General features: G+C 36.7%; 2 protein-coding genes and 1 non-coding gene across 4 annotated transcripts in view; 1 reads left to right on the top strand and 2 right to left on the bottom strand.

Annotated features, from left to right (window-relative positions):
• Positions 1 to 6,016: 6,016 nt before the first annotated feature.
• Positions 6,017 to 23,362, bottom strand: LOC117298488 (very long-chain specific acyl-CoA dehydrogenase, mitochondrial-like). Its single transcript, XM_033781767.1, has 14 exons — positions 23,289 to 23,362; positions 19,588 to 19,690; positions 18,169 to 18,241; positions 17,789 to 17,853; positions 17,451 to 17,585; positions 16,669 to 16,937; positions 16,362 to 16,490; positions 15,391 to 15,485; positions 14,361 to 14,464; positions 13,367 to 13,558; positions 12,493 to 12,555; positions 10,973 to 11,074; positions 9,939 to 10,255; positions 6,017 to 8,860 (listed from the first exon to the last, which is right to left on the bottom strand). Exons 1-14 carry the CDS (start codon positions 23,360 to 23,362, stop codon positions 8,647 to 8,649), a joined length of 1,935 nt encoding a protein of 644 aa, XP_033637658.1. The 3' UTR covers positions 6,017 to 8,646.
• On the bottom strand, positions 14,705 to 14,777 carry Trnan-guu. The gene has a single exon. It is a non-coding gene; the product is annotated as a tRNA-Asn (tRNA).
• Positions 23,363 to 23,768: 406 nt separating the features above from the next.
• LOC117298482 (phosphatidylinositol 3,4,5-trisphosphate 5-phosphatase 1-like) overlaps positions 23,769 to 24,789 on the top strand; it is a 45,320-nt gene continuing 44,299 nt past the window's right edge. For both annotated transcript variants that reach the window (XM_033781761.1, XM_033781760.1), the window contains exon 1: positions 23,769 to 23,879. The gene's annotated coding sequence lies outside the window, so the exon portion shown is untranslated. The remainder of the gene's footprint in view (positions 23,880 to 24,789) is intronic.

The following is a 24,789-nucleotide window of genomic DNA, read 5'->3' as shown; positions in this document are numbered from 1 at the left end:
TTAATTGATTTGAGCCAAATTATGACAAAACTGCAAGGTTTACCCCTTGTGATTTTTATCAATTTATCTGATCTGATTTTAGCAAAATTCTGAGAGCCAAATTAAGACTAAACTTCAACAGTACCCGTTGGTGTTTGAATGTGGTTTAGTCCTTGTGATTTTAAACAGATTTGAGGAAAATGTTGAAAAAATTGAAGGGTTACTTACTCCTTGTGATTATTTTCTTCTTCAGATTTAAGCAAAATTTTGACAAAAATCACGAATTAAAATGACAAAAACTGCAAAACTTACCCCTTGTGATTTTATCTGATTTTAGCCAAGTTAAGACTAGTCTGCAAAGCATTTTTATCTGATTTTAGCAAAAATTAGACAAAACTGCAAGGCTTACCCCTTGTGATTTTTATCTGATTTCAGTAAATTTTAGACAAAATTGCAAGGCTAACCCCTATTTAGACAAACTGCAAGGCTGGTGATTTTATCAGATTTAGCCAAATTTAGACAAAACTGCAAGGCTTACCCCTTGTGATTTTTATCAGATTTTAGCAAAATTTAGAAAAAACTGCAAGGCTTACCCCTTGTGATTTTATTTGATTTTAGCCCAAATTTAGACAAAACTGCAAGGCTTACCCCTTGTGATTTTTATCAGATTTTAGCCAAATTTAGACAAAACTGCAAGGCTTACCCCTTGTGATTTTTATCAGATTTTAGCAAAATTTAGACAAAACTGCAAGGCTTACCCCTAGTGATTTTTATCAGATTTTAGCCAAATTTAGACAAAATTGCAAGGCTTACCCCTTGTGATTTGTATCAGGTTTAGCAAAATTTAAACAAAACTGCAAGGCTTACCCCTTGTGATTTTTATCAGATTTTAGCCAAATTTAGACAAAACTGCAAGGCTTACCCCTTGTGATTTGTATCAGATTTTAGCAAAATTTAAACAAAACTGCAAGGCTTACCCCTTGTGATTTTTATCAGATTTTAGCCAAATTTAGACAAAACTGCAAGGCTTACTCCTTGTGATTTTATTTGATTTTAGCCCAAATTTAGAAAAAACTGCAAGGCTTACCCCTTGTGATTTTATTTGATTTTAGCACAAATTTAGACAAAACTGCAAGGCTTACCCCTTGTGATTTTATCAGGTTTTAGTCAATTTTAGACAAAGTTGCAAGGCTTACACCTTGTGATTTTATCAGATTTTAACCAAATTAAGACTAAACTGCAATGCTTACCCCTTATATGATTTTAACCGATTTTAGCAAAATTAAGATTTTATCAGATTTTAGCAAAATTAAGACTAAACTGCAAGGCTTACCCGTTGTGATTTTATTTGATTTTAGCCCAAATTTAGACAAAACTGCAAGGCTTACCCCTTGTGATTTTTATCAGATTTTAGCCAAATTTAGACAAAACTGCAAGGCTTACCCCTTGTGATTTTATTTGATTTTAGCAAAATTTAGAAAAAACTGCAAGGCTTACCCCTTGTGATTTTATCAGGGTTTAGTCAATTTTAGACAAAGTTGCAAGGCTTACACCTTGTGATTTTATCAGATTTTAACCAAATTAAGACTAAACTGCAATGCTTACCCCTTATATGATTTTAACCGATTTTAGCAAAATTAAGATTTTATCAGATTTTAGCAAAATTAAGACTAAACTGCAAGGCTTACCCGTTGTGATTTTATTTGATTTTAGCCCAAATTTAGACAAAACTGCAAGGCTTACCCCTTGTGATTTTTATCAGATTTTAGCCAAATTTAGACAAAACTGCAAGGCTTACCCCTTGTGATTTTATTTGATTTTAGCAAAATTTAGAAAAAACTGCAAGGCTTACCCCTTGTGATTTTATCAGGGTTTAGTCAATTTTAGACAAAGTTGCAAGGCTTACACCTTGTGATTTTATCAGATTTTAACCAAATTAAGACTAAACTGCAATGCTTACCCCTTATATGATTTTAACCGATTTTAGCAAAATTAAGATTTTATCAGATTTTAGCAAAATTAAGACTAAACTGCAAGGCTTACCCGTTGTGATTTTATTTGATTTTAGCCCAAATTTAGACAAAACTGCAAGGCTTACCCCTTGTGATTTTTATCAGATTTTAGCCAAATTTAGACAAAACTGCAAGGCTTACCCCTTGTGATTTTTATCAGATTTTAGCAAAATTTAGACAAAACTGCAAGGCTTACCCCGTGTGATTTTTATCAGATTTTAGCCAAATTTAGACAAAACTGCAAGGCTTACCCCTTGTGATTTTTATCAGATTTTAGCCAAATTTAGACAAAACTGCAAGGCTTACCCCTTGTGATTTTTATCAGATTTTAGCAAAATTTAGACAAAACTGCAAGGCTTACCCCTTGTGATTTGTATCAGATTTTAGCAAAATTTAAACAAAACTGCAAGGCTTACCCCTTGTGATTTTTATCAGATTTTAGCCAAATTTAGACAAAACTGCAAGGCTTACTCCTTGTGATTTTATTTGATTTTAGCCCAAATTTAGAAAAAACTGCAAGGCTTACCCCTTGTGATTTTATTTGATTTTAGCACAAATTTAGACAAAACTGCAAGGCTTACCCCTTGTGATTTTATCAGGTTTTAGTCAATTTTAGACAAAGTTGCAAGGCTTACACCTTGTGATTTTATCAGATTTTAACCAAATTAAGACTAAACTGCAATGCTTACCCCTTATATGATTTTAACCGATTTTAGCAAAATTAAGATTTTATCAGATTTTAGCAAAATTAAGACTAAACTGCAAGGCTTACCCGTTGTGATTTTATTTGATTTTAGCCCAAATTTAGACAAAACTGCAAGGCTTACCCCTTGTGATTTTTATCAGATTTTAGCCAAATTTAGACAAAACTGCAAGGCTTACCCCTTGTGATTTTTATCAGATTTTAGCAAAATTTAGAAAAAACTGCAAGGCTTACCCCTTGTGATTTTATTTGATTTTAGCACAAATTTAGACAAAACTGCAAGGCTTACCCCTTGTGATTTTATCAGGGTTTAGTCAATTTTAGACAAAGTTGCAAGGCTTACCCCTAGTGATTTTTATCAGATTTTAGCCAAATTTAGACAAAATTGCAAGGCTTACCCCTTGTGATTTGTATCAGGTTTAGCAAAATTTAAACAAAACTGCAAGGCTTACCCCTTGTGATTTTTATCAGATTTTAGCCAAATTTAGACAAAACTGCAAGGCTTACCCCTAGTGATTTTTATCAGATTTTAGCCAAATTTAGACAAAACTGCAAGGCTTACTCCTTGTGATTTTATTTGATTTTAGCCCAAATTTAGAAAAAACTGCAAGGCTTACACCTTGTGATTTTATCAGATTTTAACCAAATTAAGACTAAACTGCAATGCTTACCCCTTATATGATTTTAACCGATTTTAGCAAAATTAAGATTTTATCAGATTTTAGCAAAATTAAGACTAAACTGCAAGGCTTACCCGTTGTGATTTTATTTTATTTTAGCCCAAATTTAGACAAAACTGCAAGGCTTACCCCGTGTGATTTTTATCAGATTTTAGCCAAATTTAGACAAAACTGCAAGGCTTACCCCTTGTGATTTTTATCAGATTTTAGCAAAATTTAGACAAAACTGCAAGGCTTACCCCTAGTGATTTTTATCAGATTTTAGCCAAATTTAGACAAAATTGCAAGGCTTACCCCTTGTGATTTGTATCAGGTTTAGCAAAACTTAAACAAAACTGCAAGGCTTACCCCTTGTGATTTTTATCAGATTTTAGCCAAATTTAGACAAAACTGCAAGGCTTACCCCTTGTGATTTGTATCAGATTTTAGCAAAATTTTAACAAAACTGCAAGGCTTACCCCTTGTGATTTTTATCAGATTTTAGCCAAATTTAGACAAAACTGCAAGGCTTACTCCTTGTGATTTTATTTGATTTTAGCCCAAATTTAGAAAAAACTGCAAGGCTTACCCCTTGTGATTTTATTTGATTTTAGCACAAATTAAGACAAAACTGCGAGGCTTACCCCTTGTGTTTTTTATCAGATTTTAGCCAAATTTAGACAAAACTGCAAGGCTTACCCCTAGTGATTTTTATCAGATTTTAGCCAAATTTAGACAAAACTGCAATGCTTACCCCTTATATGATTTTAACCGATTTTAGCCAAATTATGATTTTATCCGATTTTAGCAAAATTAAGACTAAACTGCAAGGCTTACCCCTAGTGATTTTATTTGATTTTAGCCCAAATTTAGACAAAACTGCAAGGCTTACCCCTTGTGATTTGTATCAGATTTTAGCCAAATTTAGACAAAACTGCAAGGCTTACCCCTTGTGATTTGTATCAGATTTTAGCCAAATTTAGACAAAACTGCAAGGCTTACTCCTTGTGATTTTATTTTATTTTAGCCCAAATTTAGACAAAACTGCAAGGCTTACCCCTTGTGATTTGTATCAGATTTTAGCCAAATATTTAGACAAAACTGCAAGGCTAACCCCTTTTTAGATGATTTAAGCCAAATTTAGACAAAACTGCAAGGCTAACCCTTTGTAGTTTTTACCAGATTTCAGTAATTTTTTTGACAAAACTGCAAGGCTAACCCCTTGTGATTTTTTCCTTCATACTTCAGCAAAATTTAGACAAAACTGCAAGGCTTATCTCTTGTGATTTTATCAGATTTTAGCCAAATTAAGACTCAACTGCAAGGCTTACCTCTTGTGATTTTATCAGATTTTAGCCAATTAATTTAGATACAACTGGAAAGCTTACCCCCTTGTGGTTTTATCACAATTTAGACAAAACTGCCTGGATAACCTCTTATGATTTTATCATAAAAAATAAACGCTAGTCCCTTGTGATTTTATCCGATTTTGGCCAAATTATTACTAAACCCCTTGTGTTTTTAGGTAAAAAAGTTATTGAAGTACAAGGCTTTAGTTTTTTAATATTTAGAGCAAAATTTAGAGCAAAATTTGATAAAAAATGCAAAGCTTACCACTTGTGATTATTTCAATTTTAGGATCAAATATAATAAAAATTCATGGCTTAACCTTTTTGATATTTTTAATTTGAGAGAAAAACTTGATAAAAAATAAGGGTATTCATTTGTGATTGTTTTCAGTTTTGTCACATAACCTTATTTATGTACTTCACTATTTTTGGTCAAAAGTTATGAATGTAATGTCATATTCAGCATAATTTCCATAACAAAAAAATTACTCGAAGGATTGACCAAAATATGAACAAAATATTTTTAACCAGATTATTTTAATACATTGCATTCTTGTAAAATTCATTGTATGTTACACAGCATACAGATAAATATTATATGTAAAAATGTTACCAATAATGACTTGTACATAGCCAAGTCAAGAATTTGATATGTGCAAGTATGCCATCATATGCAGAGACATATAACTGAAGAAAAAAATTAAATAAACCAAAAAATTAGGACAAAAAATGAGGCCATATAACGAGATTATCATAATAGTTGTGACTGTTTGTTGTTTAAAATTTAATTACAAGGTAAACAAAGACAGTTTTGAAAAATGAAGACAACCTTTCAAAATAAATATTACAGATCTTTGTAGCTTTTTAGTGCAGCATATCAAAAGAAAATCTTCCAGAAAATAACAAGATATTCAGAAGTTGAAATGATTAAATACAACGAGTATAATCACCCTGTATTAACGAAAATTCACTTGGAAGGCTTGAAAACATAAATACTCACAGATTAAAGACAATGGACACTATTGGTAATTGTCAAAACCAGTCTTCTTACTTGGTGTGTCTCATCATACGCATAAGATAACAAAAATGTGAAAATTTGAGCTCAATTGGTCGTCGAAGTTGCGAGATAATGAAAGAAAACAACACCCTTGTCACACGAAGTTTTGTGCTTTCAGATGCTTGATTTCGTGACCTCAAATTCTAAACTTGAGGTCTCGAAATCAAATCGTGGAAAATTACTTCTTTCTCGAAAACTACGTCACTTCAGAGGGAGCCGTTTCTCACAATGTGTTCTACTATCAACCTCTCCCCATTACTCGTTACCAAACCAGGCTTTATGCTGATAATTATTTTGAGTTGTTACCAATAGTGTCCACTGCCTTTAACACACAACTGACACGGTATAGAGATGGGTTTGCTTCGAGGGAAAGTTTCCCTGGAAGGATGTTGCTCCACTCCAAAAGTGAAAACAACAAGTTTTGTTTTACCTTTTTCTCATGACTCCGAAGACCAATTGAATTTGAACTTTCACAGGTTTATTATTTACTGTAGATGTTTGGTCACACAGAGTGTGGAAACTGTTCTTTGACGATTAAAAATAATTTCCAAACGAGGCATCTAATGTTTTTATCATGAACACTTCAGGAGAATCTGATGACAGAATTTGCTTGACTCTTTGAAATATCGTAATCCAAAGATCGTAGACATTAATAACCCAATTAGAAAATGATACTATTTTTTAAATGAGAAAATAAAACAACTCCAAGATTTAAGTGTCACCACGACACAAGTTAACGGAAACAGGAAATATTAAAACAGTTGGGCCGATTTAAAAAACAAAAACCATAAAAATACACGTCTTTATATTTCACAAGTCACTACACTACATCTAATTATTTAATCTAATCCAATATTTGCATTGAAATGGCATTGCCATTTAGATGTTATAATAACCATACAATCATGGTTAGAAACAACTGTCTTTAGATTAAACCTGTACTACTTCTACATCCAATAAAACAAAATAAAAAAACTACAAGTTACAACGAAAAACACCTTAGGAGTATGTATTGGGATAACACTGATTTCTTTGTATATTTTTTTTTGTACTGAACAAGTTCCAGTTTTATGGAGGGTTAAAGCAGACCATGCATTGGTCTTTGCGTTGGTGTCACTAACACATGTTCCCAGTTTTTTTGTTCAAGTGCATGTTTTTTCAACCCTCCTAATTGCTGACCATACACTGTTGTTTGTTTAATGACAATATGCAAGCCAGCCTGCAATATGGTACCGTACGGTAAATGCATCTACACAGCAAACATGTAGCCATACAGTTTAGCTTTGCACAGGGAACGCCACCTTTAATAACCTGTGCACTTCAATGGTTTCAAGTGGTTAGTGACATTGCCATGAATTGGTACCAAAGTCGGAGGGTTAACTAATATAATTACCATTACTAAACAGATCAACACCCACACACACACACACACAAACGCAATTCCAGACGCACAAAGAATAATCACGACATTCTTTAAACCTTCACCCAAAAGTTTCTTCATATTTCACCAATGGAGCTCAAAAGACAAATGATGGTGTATTTTACAAACCTGAATTTTTATCAAATATAGTTCCCCTTTCTAAATCACTGTTGAATACATACAAACCTACAACTTCATTAACATATTCAGAGATAATTAAACACAAGGTAGGTATTATGATGGAAACGATACCATGTGATGAACAGATAGAGAGTTTTAGATGCACGTTCTGTGGGCGACGATGCCAACTTGAGAAAGTTTTCTTCTGTGACCTGCAATACGCACATCTAATCACCTCTTCAATATCATGACAAAATTGTCGCAATGTATTTACACAATAGAATTAACATGATTCAGTTAGACAATGAAATGTGTCTATCCTTAAAGTTAGTAGTCTGTACAATTTTTCCACCGGGAAAACACTTACTTTTTTTTATTAAAAACCCTCATTATTTATTGCTGATAACAAATACCATGATTGGTGTTCACATCGCAACAGAGAAATAATTTGTGCTTTAAAACTAGATAGACAAATAATTTGTCACAGTTTTAGGTCCAATTTGCAGAACCTTTTTTTTGAAAGGGTGAAATTTCCCAAAATTTTGGGGAGGGCTAAAAATGATATGTACACATCTTTCTGAGATATGAAATACTTCATCTATCATTTTAACAACCTGAAATTCTATAACAAACAATGATTGAGATTTGATAATGCCTTATTGCAAGACTTACTGGATGTGTTCTGTCCTGTCCCTGTGTTATCCTTAAAATTTACCTAGATATTTTGTACACAATTTATATATTTGTTTTATTTGAATGACCCTTCATGAGTCTCTAGATAAACATTTGAAGTACACAAACAATTTGATGGTGCCTTAATTCATCAAATGTAAGATTTACTAAAATTTTCTGTCGCTGTGTTATCTTTAAAATTGACGAAAAAATTTTGTACACAATAGATAAATAACCAAAATATTTATAGATTTGTTTTATTTGAGTGGCCATTCCAGTCTCTTGATAATTTGTTTCAAAGTACTTAACAAAGTAAAGGCTTTGAATCGACGATGAAAATTTGAGTTCAGCTTAGTCAGGGTTAGTTGAAAAAAAAAAGGAATTTTTGTCTCTTTCAAATGAGATAAAAGTCCGTTCAGCCAGGCACTCTAGAGTGCCGTCGAACCAAATAGATTGTTCATTCGTTCCTAACTGTTTCAGATGTCAAACTCTCCAGGTTTCTAATTAAATAATTTGGTTTGGCTTGACGCAAGAGCGCCTGTCTGAATCGAGTATAAGTTTCCTATTTGCTATTATTGCTAATTATTGAGACACAAACCTCTTTAGTTTGTAGTTTACTGTCGCCAGGAAAGTTTAGATTTGAATGTAGACTGGAACGGCTGGCATGATTTTAATTTAAAATCCAAGAGGATGATCGGCCAGGAGGCCTCCCGACTGCACCATAGCCTGAGATATCTTAGGGACAGCTTCAAAGTTCTCTTTGGTCTGTTTGTTCTTGAGGGCTTTCAGGTTGTCTTCAACGCGCTGTGCGGCGTCGTTGCAGAAGAATTCGCACATCGTCTTCTCGTGGTCGGCGGACGGGACTTCGTTCTTCAGGGATCGCGAAGCTCTGAGAAGGAAATCATTTTTGGTTATTTTGACTCCTGAACCTGCCATAGATTTCGATTTCATTCAGGTATTTTTATGTTTTCCATGTCACTTGAGAAGGGTTGCTGGACACATGAAAATTGTTCCAGTTGGATGGCATTGCATGTAAATAGAGTACAGCGTCGAACAGGAATGGAAACTGAATTGTACGGTAGAAATGTTTATATTGTTTTAAAACAAGTTTTCCATTCGTTGACAGTACTTAAGCTTTGGAAAAATTGGGAGCTGAGGGAATTTTTTTTGGACAAAAGTAGCCGGCAGCAAAGGACAGAGTACACTGCTAGGGCTGAAACTGGGGTGCCCCCTTCACAGTCCGTAAGGATGTAGGACAGGGTATCATCCAATAGGAGCCTGACTGGTAGAGCAGAGAGCACAACCTTCCAAACTTTGTTCGAAACAGTTTTGGTTAAGTGCCTGACAGAAAAGGTTGCCCTAAGCTGCTAGCAGGGGTGCGTTCCACTCGCGCAAACGTTGCCAACAGGTGCGCACGTTTGCCAACAATTTCAAGTGGAACGAGTTGTTCGCCGCCACCGTTGGCGAACGTTGGCAACTTTAGGCAAACATACTTCTGAGGTGTTGGCGAGTTGTTTTTAAAATGGCGGACAAGCATACGGTATTATTTCTTTGTCACAAACATAATTACATTGTATTTTCGGTGGATGATAATGCAGATTTGGATTGACAAAGTTAATTAGTTGATGTAATGATGTCAAAAACAGTTCTATTTGCAGCAAAAACAAAGTTTTAAAAAACTACGTATGGTGCGTGCCATCTTCATTTCAGGGCGCCGCCATATTGACATCGCGTATACGCACCAATCGTTCCAAAAAAAAAAAAATGTTTGCGCGAACAGTTGCGAGTCGTTTGCGCGAGTGGAACGCACCCCAGGACTAACAGAGAACAGGTCATGATGGCAACTCTAGGAATGCGCCTCCATAACACCTTGAGGATGAGGCGGCCACAAAAGTCTATGCCGAAAAAAAGATGATTACACAAGGTAAAGTCTATAAACTGCAGACTGCATTATTATCATGACATACCTTGAGAGAGTTGCCACCATAGCGTAGATATCAATCGCAGCGTCAGCCATCCTCCATAGATGCAATTGCTTATTCACCACGTTCTTGCCATGTTGCATCAGCATCTCCTCCACACTGACTGAGAAGTCACTGATAGCCTTAGAGGCCTGGCTGGCTGAGGTCTGGAGATCGGGGTGGCAGTGCTCCCCGAGGGATGGTCCGGAGTTGATGCCGACCATCCTCTTGGCTCTCTTGTTGGCCTCCTCCATGATGATGCCCAGGTTCATGGCGGGGCTCTTCAGAGCTTTCTGGAGCTCCTTGAGACGCTGGCCTGCATTCTGTAATCAAACCACAGGCAAACCTTTAGAAATGATGCGACTAGCAAGAGACTTATTAGGTGAGGTTTGTGGTAGCACCATGTGTTTATCTCTTAACCAATGGTTGATAACTCAACGGTTCTTTTTAGAACCAACACTACTCAAAAGAGATTTTCACAACGCTGTACCGCTAACCTCACCTAGTTATACTCAAGCCGTGCACAAATTAAAATCCTACTTATAAAGAGACATGAGCAAGGACTTTTGCAACAGTTTCCAGTGTATGCAAATGCAGACCTGTCATCTCAGATTTCGCCTAAAGGCAGTGGACACTATTGGTAATTACTCAAAACAATTATGAGCATAAAACCTAATTTGGCAACGAGTAATGGAGAGCTGTTGATAGTATAAAACATGTGAGGAAATGGCTCACTCTGAAGTAATAGTTTACGAGAAAGAAGTTATTTTCCACGAATTTGATTTCGTCACCTCAGATTTAGAATTTGAGGACTCGAAATCAAGCATCTGAAAGCACACAACTTCGTGTGACAAGGGTGTTTTTTTCTTTCATTATTATCTCGCAACTTGGACGACTAATTGAGCTGACATTTTCACAGGTTGGTTATTTTATGTATATGTTGAGATACACCAAGTGAAAAGACTGGTCTTTGACAATTACCAAAAGTGTCCAGTGTCTTTAACATAAAAAAAAACATTTGAAAAAATTCAAGCTCATACCATGAGTCCAGTGAGGGAGACAAAGAGGCGGAGAATGTCGTTGGTTCCTTCAAAGATACGGAAGATTCTAAGATCCCTCATTACTCTCTCCAAACCAGAATCCTACAAAAGCAACAAAATCAGATGTGCATTCAGTTAAAACACAAATAGAAACCATGGTATAAAGGAGGTTTACGTAGCTGCACGTTACACGAGCACAGACATGAACGTCAAAAAATGTTGTAAAAACCTCACGTTTTAAGCATACGTGAAGCTACAATTTCTCACGTCAGGTACAAATGTGCAGACGTCATACGTGACCATGAAATAAGCCTTTAAGTAGTGACATCACCAAGAAACGACACAATTTTCTGACGATCACGTTCGCTTTTTGCCCAATTATCTTTGACATTTACATGGTGGAAAACATAAAGGAATTGAGATTGTAAGGTCACAATCTGCTTGGTCATGAAGTAACTATTCTATAGACAATGTGACCTGTGACATTACATGCTTAAAAAAGAAGCCACAGAGTCTGGACTTCCTGCAGGCAGGATTTGTACACAGCTCAATGGAAGAAATCATAAAATCTTATATTTTATGGAGATGGCACCGTCTAATTCTTATCAACTTTTAATATGATGAAAGGGGGCACATCTCAATCTTGTCCACCTTTTACTTTCATACTTCTTGGATTGATGTGGAAATTATGACACAAAATGTCAACTTTCCCATATGACCTGTGCAGTATTTTGCCTGCCCAGAATACTCATAGAATCTATTGTAAACAAAGTTCACATGGTCTGTATAACACAGATACAGGGTTTCTCCCACTCGTTAATGGCAGTTTTATCATTTATGCAAATGCGATCAAGCAAAATAAGTCGTTTGTCGTCCCAGGTAATTAGTTATTTTTGTATACATTTGAAAAGTGCATAATCTATGCTTTAAAACTGTTAAAACCACAGGTTGGTGCCACCTTTGGCTCAAAAGTGGTAAAAGTAGCAACACCAAGAGATGAGAGAGAATGAACCTCAGTAGAAGGAGTTTAAAGGCAGTGTTTTTTCTTTCATTTTTATCTCGCAACTTTTGACCTCAAATTTTCACAGGTTTGTTATTTTATGCATATGTTGAGATACACCAAGTGAGAAGACTGGTCTTTGACAATTACCAATAGTGTCCAGTGTCTTTAAAGTTGAGTTGTTTATTGACCATCGTCGGCACATTTCTTCCAATGCTATTTTTAACCCCTGGTTTTTTTTTTGTATTATCAGGAAGAAAGTTGCCAATATAAAACAATATGTTTTGGCATCTAAATTTACAAAAACAAATTTTTTTGAAAGTGTCACCCATGTTGGCTTGTTTTGGCCTGTTTTCGTCTTGTTCTCCCTAATGACATTTCCGACAAACGACTCATAAAGCTTGATTGCATCACAAATATTGAGGAAATATCTTCAGCCTTTATCTAACATGAAATCATTGTCAAAGGTCAAAGGTCAGGGGTTAGAGTTCAAAGGACAAGAGCAGCTAGATATGTCTACCTTCATGTATCCCATACCACCACAGACTTGGATGGCTTCATCAGCAATCTCCCAAGCTGCCTCCTAGAAAGGACCAAAAAGGAAAATAATATTCAGTATCAAAACCGGGAATAGACCTTTTCGCAAATACTGGGGCGCGCGCCTAAAGCTTGGAATTAGGTGCATTGTGGTCTAGCTGGTGTCCAAATTTGATCCATATCTATCCCAACATGCACCTCATTCAACAGTCTGCGCTTGCGCAATGGTATTTGCGAAAAGGTCTATAGAACCCACACTTCGATGATCAGCCCTAAGAACTTGAGTCCGCTGCACTCGACCGCACATGCCAACTTTTATTTTGATAAAACGCCAGTAACTTCTGTTTTTGCATCAGCAGTAAGCCTGGGGGACTAGTTCGACTATTGCAAAGTCGCAACTATTGATTTTCAACCAATCGGTTAATCGTACCGCCACGACTTTTACAAAAATAGTCGGGACTTCCTGCTTGGTGAACCATTTGTGTCGCTCACGACTATTCACGACAACATAACTTACTTAAGAAACACAATCAGACATCAGTGACACACTCCTTCAATCCATTTAGCGTGAACTTTACTCGATTGCGCCTGCGGCAAACAATATTCCGCAATGCATCTTGGGAATTAAAAATTAAGCATGGCTAGTGTCAAAAATCACAACTACTAGAGACGTGACTAGTCGAGTCAATAATTTCACGAGTCGCCCAGGCCTAATCAGCAGCAGCTGCAAACAACTTTTTTGCTTCCTTATTTAAAACAAAATATGAGTTTTCCTTGATATTCGCAATGATATTTCCCCCCCAAGACCAATCACAGCCTAAAGTTAAACTTCAAGGTACATTACATGTAATACTCACAGAAGCAAAGATTTTGCCGATAGCTGCTTCAATCTGGAACTCTGTAGATCCGGCGTCCATGTTAGCGCAGATCATATAAGCCATTGACTCAGTGACATACTGCTTGACAGCCATACGGGCAAGCTTCTCTTGGATCACACCAAAGGTATCCAACTTAGCTCCAAATTGGGTCCGATTAGCGGCGTGGTCCACCTGAATAGGCAAGAATAAGAGCCAGTGATTATTATATGTAAGAAAACATGGGAGTAGTGGACATAGTCGTAAACATCAGGGAGGCACAGTAGAGATGGGCTGGACCTGTGGCATGTGTAAATGAAAACAGATGGACCAGAAGAGTTTTAGATTGACAACCAAGAACAGGGAAAAGGAAACGAAGCAGACAGAAAGAGAGGTTGTGAAACGACACTACATCTTAACTGGGTACAATATGGATAAAACAAGCACAATAAAGAGGGAAAGTGTGAGCACTGGAAGAGAGTTTTAGATTGACAACCAAGAACAGGGAAAAGGAAACGGAGCAGACAGAAAGAGAGGTTGTGAAACGACATTACATCTTAACTGGGTACAATATGGATCAAACAAGCACAACAAAGAGGGACATTGTGAGCACTGGAAGAGAGTTTTAGATTGACAACCAAGAACAGGGAAGAGGAAACGAAGCAGACAGAAAGAGAGGTTGTGAAACGACACTACATCTTAACTGGGTACAATATGGATAAAACAAGCACAATAAAGAGGGACATTGTGTGCACTGGAAGAGGGCTACATCCAAAACTTAATGAACACGGCCTACGCAAGGCAAAGCAAGGAACTAAATCTTTTACAAAATTAAATCTGAATGAGTAAGGAATTAACTGAAGCTCTGCAACAACAAAGCTGCAGCATCAGCAGTCTGAGGGGTGGTTTTTATCAGCTGTAAACTTCCGTTTCAGGACTGGAAGATCAAAGCCACAGATTTCTTTATGATTTGAAGTGAAAGCTGAAGGTTACTTACTGCTTTCTTGATGAGCCCCTTCATGGTTCCAGACAATGCAGCAGCCATCCCGAAGCGACCGTTATTCAAGATCTTCATAGCCACCTTGAAACCTCCCCCAAGCTCTGTGAAAAATATCAAATGAATAAAAATAAGAGAAACATTGAACCTCTCTCATCAGTTTAAGGGCAATACTCTTTTACATCTTCAGCTTAAAAAACCTCATCCAGTTTTCACCAAGGCCGACTTTTTGAGTTGAATACGTTTGAAAAAGTCAGTTGTGTTTTCATCACTATCAAGTAATAGACCAAAAGAGAAACTGACTGGGTAAATTTTAAATAATTTGAGGTTTATCAAAGAAAATTTAACCAAAGCAGGACTTGAACCTGCGACCCCCGGCTTAACATGCCGGGGCTCTACCAACTGAGCTATCTAGCCCTATTGGTGGCGCTCTCCCTATTTGGTCAATATCTTTACTCAGGGGTGCCAGTCAGTTAAAAACCTTTAACTATCACATAGCCAGGGATCACACTCAAGTTCATGATACAAGCAACAGCAGACGGATCACCTTAGGGGGATTCAAATTTTTACTTCAGATTTATTTATTTATTTATTTATTTATTTCCAGGCAAACAGAGCAACCAAAGAATAGGCAATAAAAAATAAGACTACACAGAGAACAAGCCTGTGGATAACCAAAAAGCGAATATAATCACTATCTAAAGGCGATCCAGACAATAAAAATAGCAAAGGCACAAAAGGGCACAAGGACAAAAACGACATAAAAATTGCACATCAAATACCATACCAAATATAAATATATACAAAAACTATAGAAAATACACTAATTTTGTATACAAAAAATATAGATTAACCAGAAGACCACGCATCCTCGCTCCTTTCAAAACAGGTAGATATCAAGTAACAAACCACTTGGTGAAACTGACTGGGTAAATTTAAATAACTCTGGGTTGTTCAACCCTTCATTAAAAGTGCTCGTTTCTCACAAAAGGTTGCCTGGCCTTTTCAAGGTTGACTGGAAGAACCTTACCTCCCAGGATGTTCTCAACGGGGATCTTAACGTCTTCAAAGTAAACCTCTGCAGTGTTGGACGCCTTGATGCCCATCTTCTTCTCAGGGGGACCACTGCAACAGATAAATGAATGGCAATGAAAACCACTTGGTTAGAACTGCAGTATCTTTCGATAGCATAAGGCATTTTGAAAATCATTTCACTTTGAAATTATGTTTTATATATATATTTATTGACCAAACCAACAGCGGACGAGCCGCCAATTACAGGAAAGGATAATACACAAATTAAAAATATTCAATAGACTATATAAAATAATTTGTATGTACAAAGTTAACAACTAAAATAGAAAACATCTTAGGAAAGAATATTGAAGTAAAAATTGAGAAATAAAATAAATTAAAATTGGGAACAGAAACAAATAAACATGAACGACTGTGAAAAAAAAAAAAACATGTCAGTTTTAATCCTCGCCAATTTGAATCTAAGAAACGCTTCTGTTAGTTACGCCTTTCAGATTATGTAATTCAAGTATGGATACTCTTCCTTCGTGGACATAGATGTTCCGGATTTTCGTTGAATAAAAAAGGCTACCGCGTTTTGAAATGTTTTTTTTACAAGATAGTTTTATTGCATACATCTATAATAACATCGAATTAAAACAGTTGAATGGTTCCACGAACCGAAGGTATACATTATCTTACAGTCACCTAATTGTCAAATACTTATTTAAGTAGGATTTGAAATTTTGCATGGTGGAAATACGATATTGAAAGGTTTGCAGTAACACTGTGTAATAACTATCTCTAAAATGAGTTGGCTGGTTCTGAAAAGAACCGTTGGTTTCAACTTGACGTTTCAATCAGTATGCTCTGATCATCTTCTGGAGAAAGCAGAAGACGATCAGAGCATACTGATCGAGTTTAAACCAACGTTTGTTTTTCCGAACCACCCTAAATACTTATTTGTCAAAAATAAACAAATCTTACCTGGAAACTCCACCAAATCCACGCTCCACAATAAACGCTGTGATCTTGTCTGTTGTGACGCCATCTGCGTTTGTGACTGGGGTCTGTGCAAAGACTGTGAAAACTTCGGCAAATCCACCATTGCTGATCCTGAAAAAAAGAGAGGGGGGAAGTCTGTTGGATAAAGCAATCTCTTAGACAGGACGGGGTGTAATTTGCCACCTTCCAGTGCAAATTTGTCAACACCTGATGACATAATTTTGGGTAAAATGGGTCTCAGTATTTCTGTGTTTGCGAGATTCATAAGACCTTTGACCTGTTTACTCACCATAGTTTGCTTCCGTTCAAGATGAAGTGTTTCCCGTCGTCGCTAAGCACAGCCCTCGTTCTGATAGATGCCGCATCGGACCCGCTAGCCGGCTCCGTCAGACAGAACGCAGCCATCTGCTCACCCTGTGCGAGACTCGGCAGGTATTTCTTCTTCTGTTCAGGGTTGCCAAACAGTAGGATTCCCTTGAAGCCGATGGATTGGTGGGCACCGAGAACAATACCGACAGCAAGGTCGTATTCACCGACGACCTCTACCATTCTGGCATACTAAAAAAGAAAGATTGGAACAATTGATCAAAGTTAGAAACACAAGACATACGAAGGAATTTCCAATTGTTTTGGGGTAATTTGTCCCTATTGGTAGAGTCTTATTAAATAATAATACTTGTAATAAACCATTTTCATATTGCGCATATCACCATGAGGTCCCTAAGCGCTGTGAAGGGAAAATCAGCAGTTGTTCAAAGTAAACAGATAAGTTTTTCCAATTGTTCTGATGTATCAGCCTGTTTTTGAACAACCTCTGGAAGACTGTTTTATTACTGAACTGCTGCATTTTGGATAGAGCGAGACCCAAACAATTTGGTTTTGATAACTGGGGGAGTCAGAAGGGATTTATGTGAAGATCGCAAATTTTAAGCTGTTTGGTACTCCTGAACTTTGAAGATAAACAAAGGCAATGCCATGGATACACTAATAAGTGAGAACCAAGATGCCCCAAAAGATTTTGTTCTTGAAGATAAACATGTCCATTCAAGCACGGGAAAACTCAATGTATACCTGTGTGTTTGTCAGACCAAGTCCACTGTGATCTTGAGGGACCTGTAGACCAAAAGCTCCCATCTCTCTCAGTCCCTGCATGGTGTGATCTTCAACCTTCTCCAACGAATCATTTTTTCCTGCATCATTCACCTCCTACAACAATACAAATCACAATAATTATATAATAATTGTATTAACAATCAGTAAGACTTCTAAAGCGAATTTTCCAACGATACAATCCGCTGCTTAAGAGTGCAACAAAATGGACAGTTTATGGGCGAGAAGAGAACAGATGAGTATTTAATTCCGGATTTATATTAAGCATGAGAACAAACAAAAAGAAGAAAACTATTTACCTGGAAGAATTTATGAGTTGGTTCAACATACATCTGTGTCTCCTCGAGCTGCTCGCTGTTTAGCACTATGGGGAAAAAATTAATAAAATAAAACATGCATCAGTGCATCAAAGCATTGTAACCGCACTTCTCAAAAATGTACACAAATTGAACAATCATTTCTTCAAAAAATAGTTAACGGCCCTATGTTTCGACCCTAGCAGAGTCTTTCTCAAAGGCTACAACAACAAATAATCAGCCTCTGCTAGGGTCGAAACGCCAGGCCATTAACTATGTTTTTACATTTATACCATAGCTCCTTTTGGTTGGTAAGCAGTTTGCAATTCTCAACAATAAGTTGTTATAGAAGTAGGAGCCAAAGATCTTCATTGACAACCTACCTTCTGGGAATGGAAAGACTTCTTGGAGGTTGACTTCTCCTTTAAACAGACCCATGCCGAAGGAATGAGACTCCTGGGATGATAAAACAAATGAAAAATTAATAATACCAAATAATAGTATCAAGTAATAAACCACACAGGAAATTATTTGAATTACAAAGTCCCATCGCCTTAAAGGCAGTGGACACTATTGGTAATTACTAAAAAATAATTATTAGCCTAAAACCTTGCTTGGTAACGAGTTATAGGGAGAGGTTGATAGTATAAAACACTGTGAGAAACGGCTCCCTCTGAAGTGATGTAGTTTTCGAGAAAGAAGCAGTTTTCCACGAATTTGATTTCGAGACCGCTAAAGAGCACAAAATCGGCTGCTAAGCAGCGCTATGAAATTGGGCCCTGGTCAAAAAAGATGCCAAGGAGTTTAGGCAGGCCTTGAATTAACCCAAGGCAAAAACAGCAATGTGTTTCTGCTGTGGTGCCATTTATTGATTGGTTTATAATAATAATGAAAATTTATAAGGCGCCGGTATCCGCCATGACTGACGCTCATGGCGCACTAACAAAAAGAAAAGAAAGAAATGAAAAGAACAACAAATTAATCACAAAAACGTGAAGAAAACAGGTGGGTTTTTAAGCAGGATTTAAATAAAGTCAATGAAGAAGACTGACGAATTTCAAGGGGTAGATTGTTCCAGAGTTTGGGAGCAGCATGTGAAAAGGACCGATCTCCCCAAGAGTGACTGGTGCGGGGGACAGTGATATGCAAGGCGCTGCTTGAACGAAGGCTACGTGACGGTAGATGTCGACTGATGATGTCTGTCATGTAGTCCGGTGAATTTCCTTGAAGTGACTGGAAAACGAGAATGAGGATCTTGAAGGCGATGCGATCGATGATGGGAAGCCAGTGGAGGGACTTTAAGACGGGGGTGATATGCGTGGAGCGTCTGGTAAAATAAAAGCTCCATTTGCAAATTCCTACAATTTCCCTGATAAAGTCATCCTTACCAAATGAAAACTGCCGTGCCCCTTCAAGAGGAAAGTTCAAGACCTGGGCCCAATTTCAACGCGCTGCTTAGCGCCCGATTTTGTGCTTACTGTGCGATTTCCATTTCATAGCACTGCTTACCGTAAGCACACGAAAAGCCATGCTAACCTTCCGGTGCTTACCGCACAAAAATAAATGACGTCACAATGCAAATCCACGGTAAACACGCAATATGGCCGCCCAATTTTTCTGCTAACCTGTGAAATACGCTAAGGCTTAAGCAAATTTTTCTGCTACAGTAAGCACGCAAATTTGCTTACCATTACAGCGGTATGAAATTGGGTCCTGGTTTGGGCTAATTCCACAGAAGATTCTACACTGCAAAACTACACACATTGTAGCTTCTCATGAATAGTTTTCACAAAGACACTTACCGTAACCACACTTTTGGATTTCTGTGATGTTGTTTCTTGCTTTGGTTCGGCCATACTGGCTTTCCACCGATGTTGGTGTAGACTCCATGTTATCGCACTGGGTCTGCAAAATGAATTACGGTAAAACAATTAAAAGAGTTGTATTCAAAGAGCAAAAATGACAAAAGGCACACATGATATTTGGTTCTTCGAAAAATGTATGAACATTTTATCTACTACAAAGTCTGACAAGCATGCACTCATATATACATGTAGTCTGTTAAAAGACCTCTCAAGCTATTTAATAATTTTTTTCTAATTTTTTTTTTTTAAAGACCCCAAAATCAGAAATCACACTTAAAGGCTATATATGTACTTTTTCCTAACAAAAAACACAATGTCCACAGATTTACATTAAACTTACACAGTTTGAAGATTATGATAGTAGAAAGCTTCCCTTGAAATTTTACTTACTGAGGTGCTGTAGTTTTTGAGAAATGAGTAAAAGTAATAATTTTCGTCTCAATTTTAGCATGTAAAAACGTATTGAACTAGTTATGCTGTGGTTTTGGTATAATATCATAACTGGTTAAGGGGATTTTACATGCTAAAATCATTTTGGTCTCATGAGACGAAAATGATTTTGTGACGTGTTTTACTCATTTCTCAAAAACTACACAACCTTAGTTAGTAATATTTGAAGGGAAGCTTTCCACTATCATTCTCTTCAAACCCTGTAAGTTTAATGTAAATCTGGGGACATTTTGAAAAAGTACCCGAATCCTTGTAGGAAGAATTTCCTGTCAGGAAAAGACAACATTATGATGATACAATTCTCTCAAATAAATTAACATGTATATAAATCCTGCACTCTAAAGGAGTTGATTTCAAATAAAAAATGTAGAAAATGGAAAAATGGGTTTCATATTGGCCGTGCAATAGGCCCCTTGCACAATGATGCCCAGGGCACATACGCGCGTGTCGCTTGTCTGTCGTTTTGTGTGTCAAAACGTGCACAAAAGGAATGGACTCCCCCAAAAATGCAGAAATGGTAGACATGCATTGTTCGGAGGTGCGTCAACACGTGTACATTGAACCATCCTTTTGAGCATGTTTTGAAACCCGAAATGGCAGACGGGGCGCATGCAAGTGCGCTGCGCTTTGTGCAATGGGTCTATAAAGGTTAATATCGCACTACTCTTGATGCTGTGGATCTACAGAAATCGAGAACTCAACTTTGCTTGCACAAAACATGTATGGTTTATCATGCTCATTATGCATGTTATTAATAGATTGATCTTTGACCAATATTAACCTGTAAATGTTTTTTGTTTGGCTAAAAATAGAGGAATATTGTGACGTTATCAATGATCTATGCAATTGTTAAGATAATACATGTAAAGATAAAATGTTCAAAAACAAACAAGAGTATATTTATGGTTCACGTCTTTTCTATGCAAAATGATTAAACACTTTTACACTAGTGTTTAGTCTCATAAAAGTAGCCCACCCACATTGAATTCATCTGTCTAAAGAAAGTGCAAAAAAATATTGTTCTGAAATTTAGGCAAAAACTTAGGCCAACTTTAAACTGAGTGCATGTTCCCAAAGTATGGACAGATAGATACGTGTTGTGTAGGTTTGGTGTAGGTTTGTGACCAGTCTGTAACCAGTTTTAATGGGTCGTTTCTCAAACAAGGTCCTAATTCTGTTAGGCCGAGTAAAAAAAGAAACTTTAAAGACCGCCTCCTTTTTATTATATTTTTTTTTAATGAAAAAAAAGGATTATTTTTGAATGATCTCAGCTACAACAATCTGAATGTATTGTCTGAATGTCTTGTCCAAAATGTTTCACATATGTATAGTGTTTTTGAGCAGTAGAAAAAACAATGGATATTTGACATTTTAAATCGAATGGCAGCCATCTTGAAATGAAAAATAAAAAGCCCCTCCTCCTTCCTTTTTTGAGAAACCTCGGCCATCCTTTGGTTTCTTGGAAGTATGCAAACATTTATTAGAACTGGATGACATTGCAACTCTCACACACAATTTAACCCTATTGTCAGGAGTGCAACATGACTGGGGAGTACGGTGTCCTAGTGAAGCCATTGTGGAAATGTCTGCAGTGACTCCAATCCAATTGTAATGTGAAACCATGGAGCAGTAATCTAGTTTATTGCTCCACCGTAAAACCCTGTATATAGCTCTATAGCCAGCAACTGTTTTTATTTATATATCAAAATTGATATATTTTTGTAAAATACTTTTATGCTATTAATTCCAAATGAAGCAATTGTCTTATGCGATGAATTCCAAATGAACAAAAAATAATAAAAAAACTTGTTCGAAATATTCTTTGCTGTCAACTCTCAGCAATTTTTTTTTATTGCAATCTTTTTATGTTTATTAAAAGTTCAGGAATAACTGAATAACTGAATACCTCTTTGTTGAGTTAAGTTTTAACAGGATATTTATTTTTTATTTTAAATATTTAAATATTTGAACGGCATCTGTGAAACCATGCATGATGAGTAGGCCTGGGCGAATTATTCGAATATCCGGTTAATTTCGGATAGTTGGCCAGCGGTATCCGAATATCAAAATTTCACTATTCGCCCAGCACTAATGATGAGTCACAGTGCATTTTCTGTCAGTGTCATCGACCTAAAGATGCTGTCGTTGTTGTCTAGGTTAAAGTTACAGAAGAAGTTTAAATGGTAAGACAAGTAAAACTTAAAATAAAAGACTCTTCCTACTGAACTGACTCAGTGACTGTACTGACTGAGTTGAGAATGTACAACAATTCAGTCAACAAACGGGCCAGAACTTCAGGTCCCAATTTCATGGAGCTGCTTAAGCACAAAATTTTGCTTAAGCAAAAAAATCCTTGCCTAGTAAAAGCAGACCGGCCAAGACTCCACTCAATTGTTATGCTAAGTAAACAACAGCTACTTGTAAATACCAGTCACAAGCAATGTATATGGCATGAAATTTTGGCCAGTTACATGTGAAAAATCATGGAGGTAAGCAAGCTATTTTTGTGCTTAAGCCAATTTTTTTGCTAAAGCAGCTCTGTATATAATTTTAAATTGGCCCCTGGCCCAGATGCGCTCACTGAATCGAACTTAAGTTTAGCATATTTTATAATTTCTCTTATTTAAATAAAGTCTTGCTTAACCATAAGGTTTATCGCAATAGCACAATATCAAGAGAGGGCGCTGTTGAACCCACACAAAGGTATAGGCGTTGCGTGCGCGAGTTGCAGAAACTGCATAGAAACCGCCCCAAATTTCTTCCAACAACGCACTGCGGTTCTGAATCGTGATAAACAAAAAAAGAAAGCCATTTATTGACTGTACTGACTGAGTTGACAATGTACAACAATTCAGTCACAACGAACATGCGAGAACTTCAGATGCGCTCACTCAATCAATAGAATCCAAGTTTAGCTAATGCCATATTTTATAATTTCTCTTATTTAAAGTCTTGCTTAACCCATGATTAATCGTGCATATAGCCTTGGCCTAAAAAGTCCTTGCATGCTCTGTGTCCTTATTCATGACTTATGACTTGCTCTATGCCTAGATTACCAACTACACACGTAATTTTATTAGAAACCCTTTTAATTATCGCCCATCCAATGCGCTCATGCTCACGAACATGACGAACGGGACTGGCTACAAAATCCAAATAAATCTCTGCTTAAAATCTTATCATATTACCTGACTGCCGAAGATCGCAGAGACCCACTCACACCCTTACAGAACAAAGGAATTAATTTTGAAGTTCGGAGCATTTTGGTGGTAAAAATGTACCGTTTGACTACTTTATTTATAACTTGAAGTTGAGAAATATGCCGGTCGTATGTAGTATGTGTGTGTGTGTACTTTTGGTTACGTAGCCGGTGTGTTATTCATTGGCGGTCACGGGGTCAACCGATTATGACGTAACAACCTTCACAATTTTCTTTAGAATTTTGTTCCTTTTGCCGTTAAAAAAAAACGTCAAATATAAACGCAAATTTTTTTGTTTTTATATGTTAAATGATACAATGAATTCATTAAAAAAAACAATGATAAATAGTTTTTACAATTTTTGACTTTGTTTTGAAATCTTGTGCGACGCGAGATTTGCCGCGAGAAATGAATGCGGAAGTGTGGCGGTATTTGTAAAGGGTTTTTAATAACAGGAAATTGTGATGCGTGAGAAGTTGTGAGCTGTCAGTGAGTTGTTCAAGAGGTGCAGAACTTTGCTGTTGTTTTGAAATGAAAGGTCACTATAGAATGTTTCTGAAAACAAAGTAAAGGAGTCAGGTAAGCTTTAGTTGGGATTTAAAGCCATTGTCAATGTAAATAAGTAGGTAATGCAGGATTCTTGTTACTTTTCCGGGCCCGACTGTGTGTGTGCGGTCTCAAAATTGTGAAGACTGTCTGAGTCTCAGTCAGTCAGTCATTGACGGTATGTACTTACTGATGATTGATTGTTAACAAGCAGGCAAGTAAGACCTCCATGGTAAGACAAGTGTGGATGCATTTGAAATCACTTTCAACAGTTGTCAGTTTTCTTGGCTGTTGTGTTGTGTTTATTTTGACAAAAATGCCAGAATATTTTGATATTTTTTTTGCAGTTGTAAAAAAATGTATACAAATTTATTTGTGTGTTTTGTTTACTAGATTGGATTGGAAATAAAGTAAATTGAATTTAATTGAATTGAAATGTGTTACCCAATCTCACTCTCACAAACAAGCTACTAATTGCGATAACGTAACCCTCTTGCCGACGGCGTAGCCGGAGGGTTACGAAGCTTAATGCAATGTGTGCAGGGCGAAATATTCAGCTTCGTAACCCTTTGGCTACGCCGCCGGCAGGAGGGTTACGTTATCGCAACTATCTCACTCACAGGCCAGCTCAGGTCAGAGCTGACTGGGAGTTGTTTTGCTGTGTTCAGTCTACAGACCAAAGTTGCTGAGTGTGTCTGGTCGTGGTCTGGCAAGTGCCACACGTACACAAACTACAAAGTACATGTGGGGCTAGATTATAATATCCGTACCTAATTATCAAGCTTGTGTACAATATTTAAATAAAATATATAAATATATATTTTTTTTACATCTGTGCTAAACTTCATTATAAAATTAATAAAAGATTTCAATAGCAGATCAATTTTTGATTTAATTTAACTTGTGTAAAAAGCTTTATTTTTTATGAATGTTTAAAGGCAGT

The sequence above is a fragment of the Asterias rubens genome, chromosome 13 (assembly GCF_902459465.1).
Source record: "Asterias rubens chromosome 13, eAstRub1.3, whole genome shotgun sequence".
In the NCBI taxonomy this organism is placed as follows: Eukaryota; Metazoa; Echinodermata; class Asteroidea; order Forcipulatida; family Asteriidae; genus Asterias; species Asterias rubens.
The sequence above is the reverse complement of the archived record's forward strand: the minus strand, read 5'-3'. Positions and strand labels throughout refer to the sequence as shown.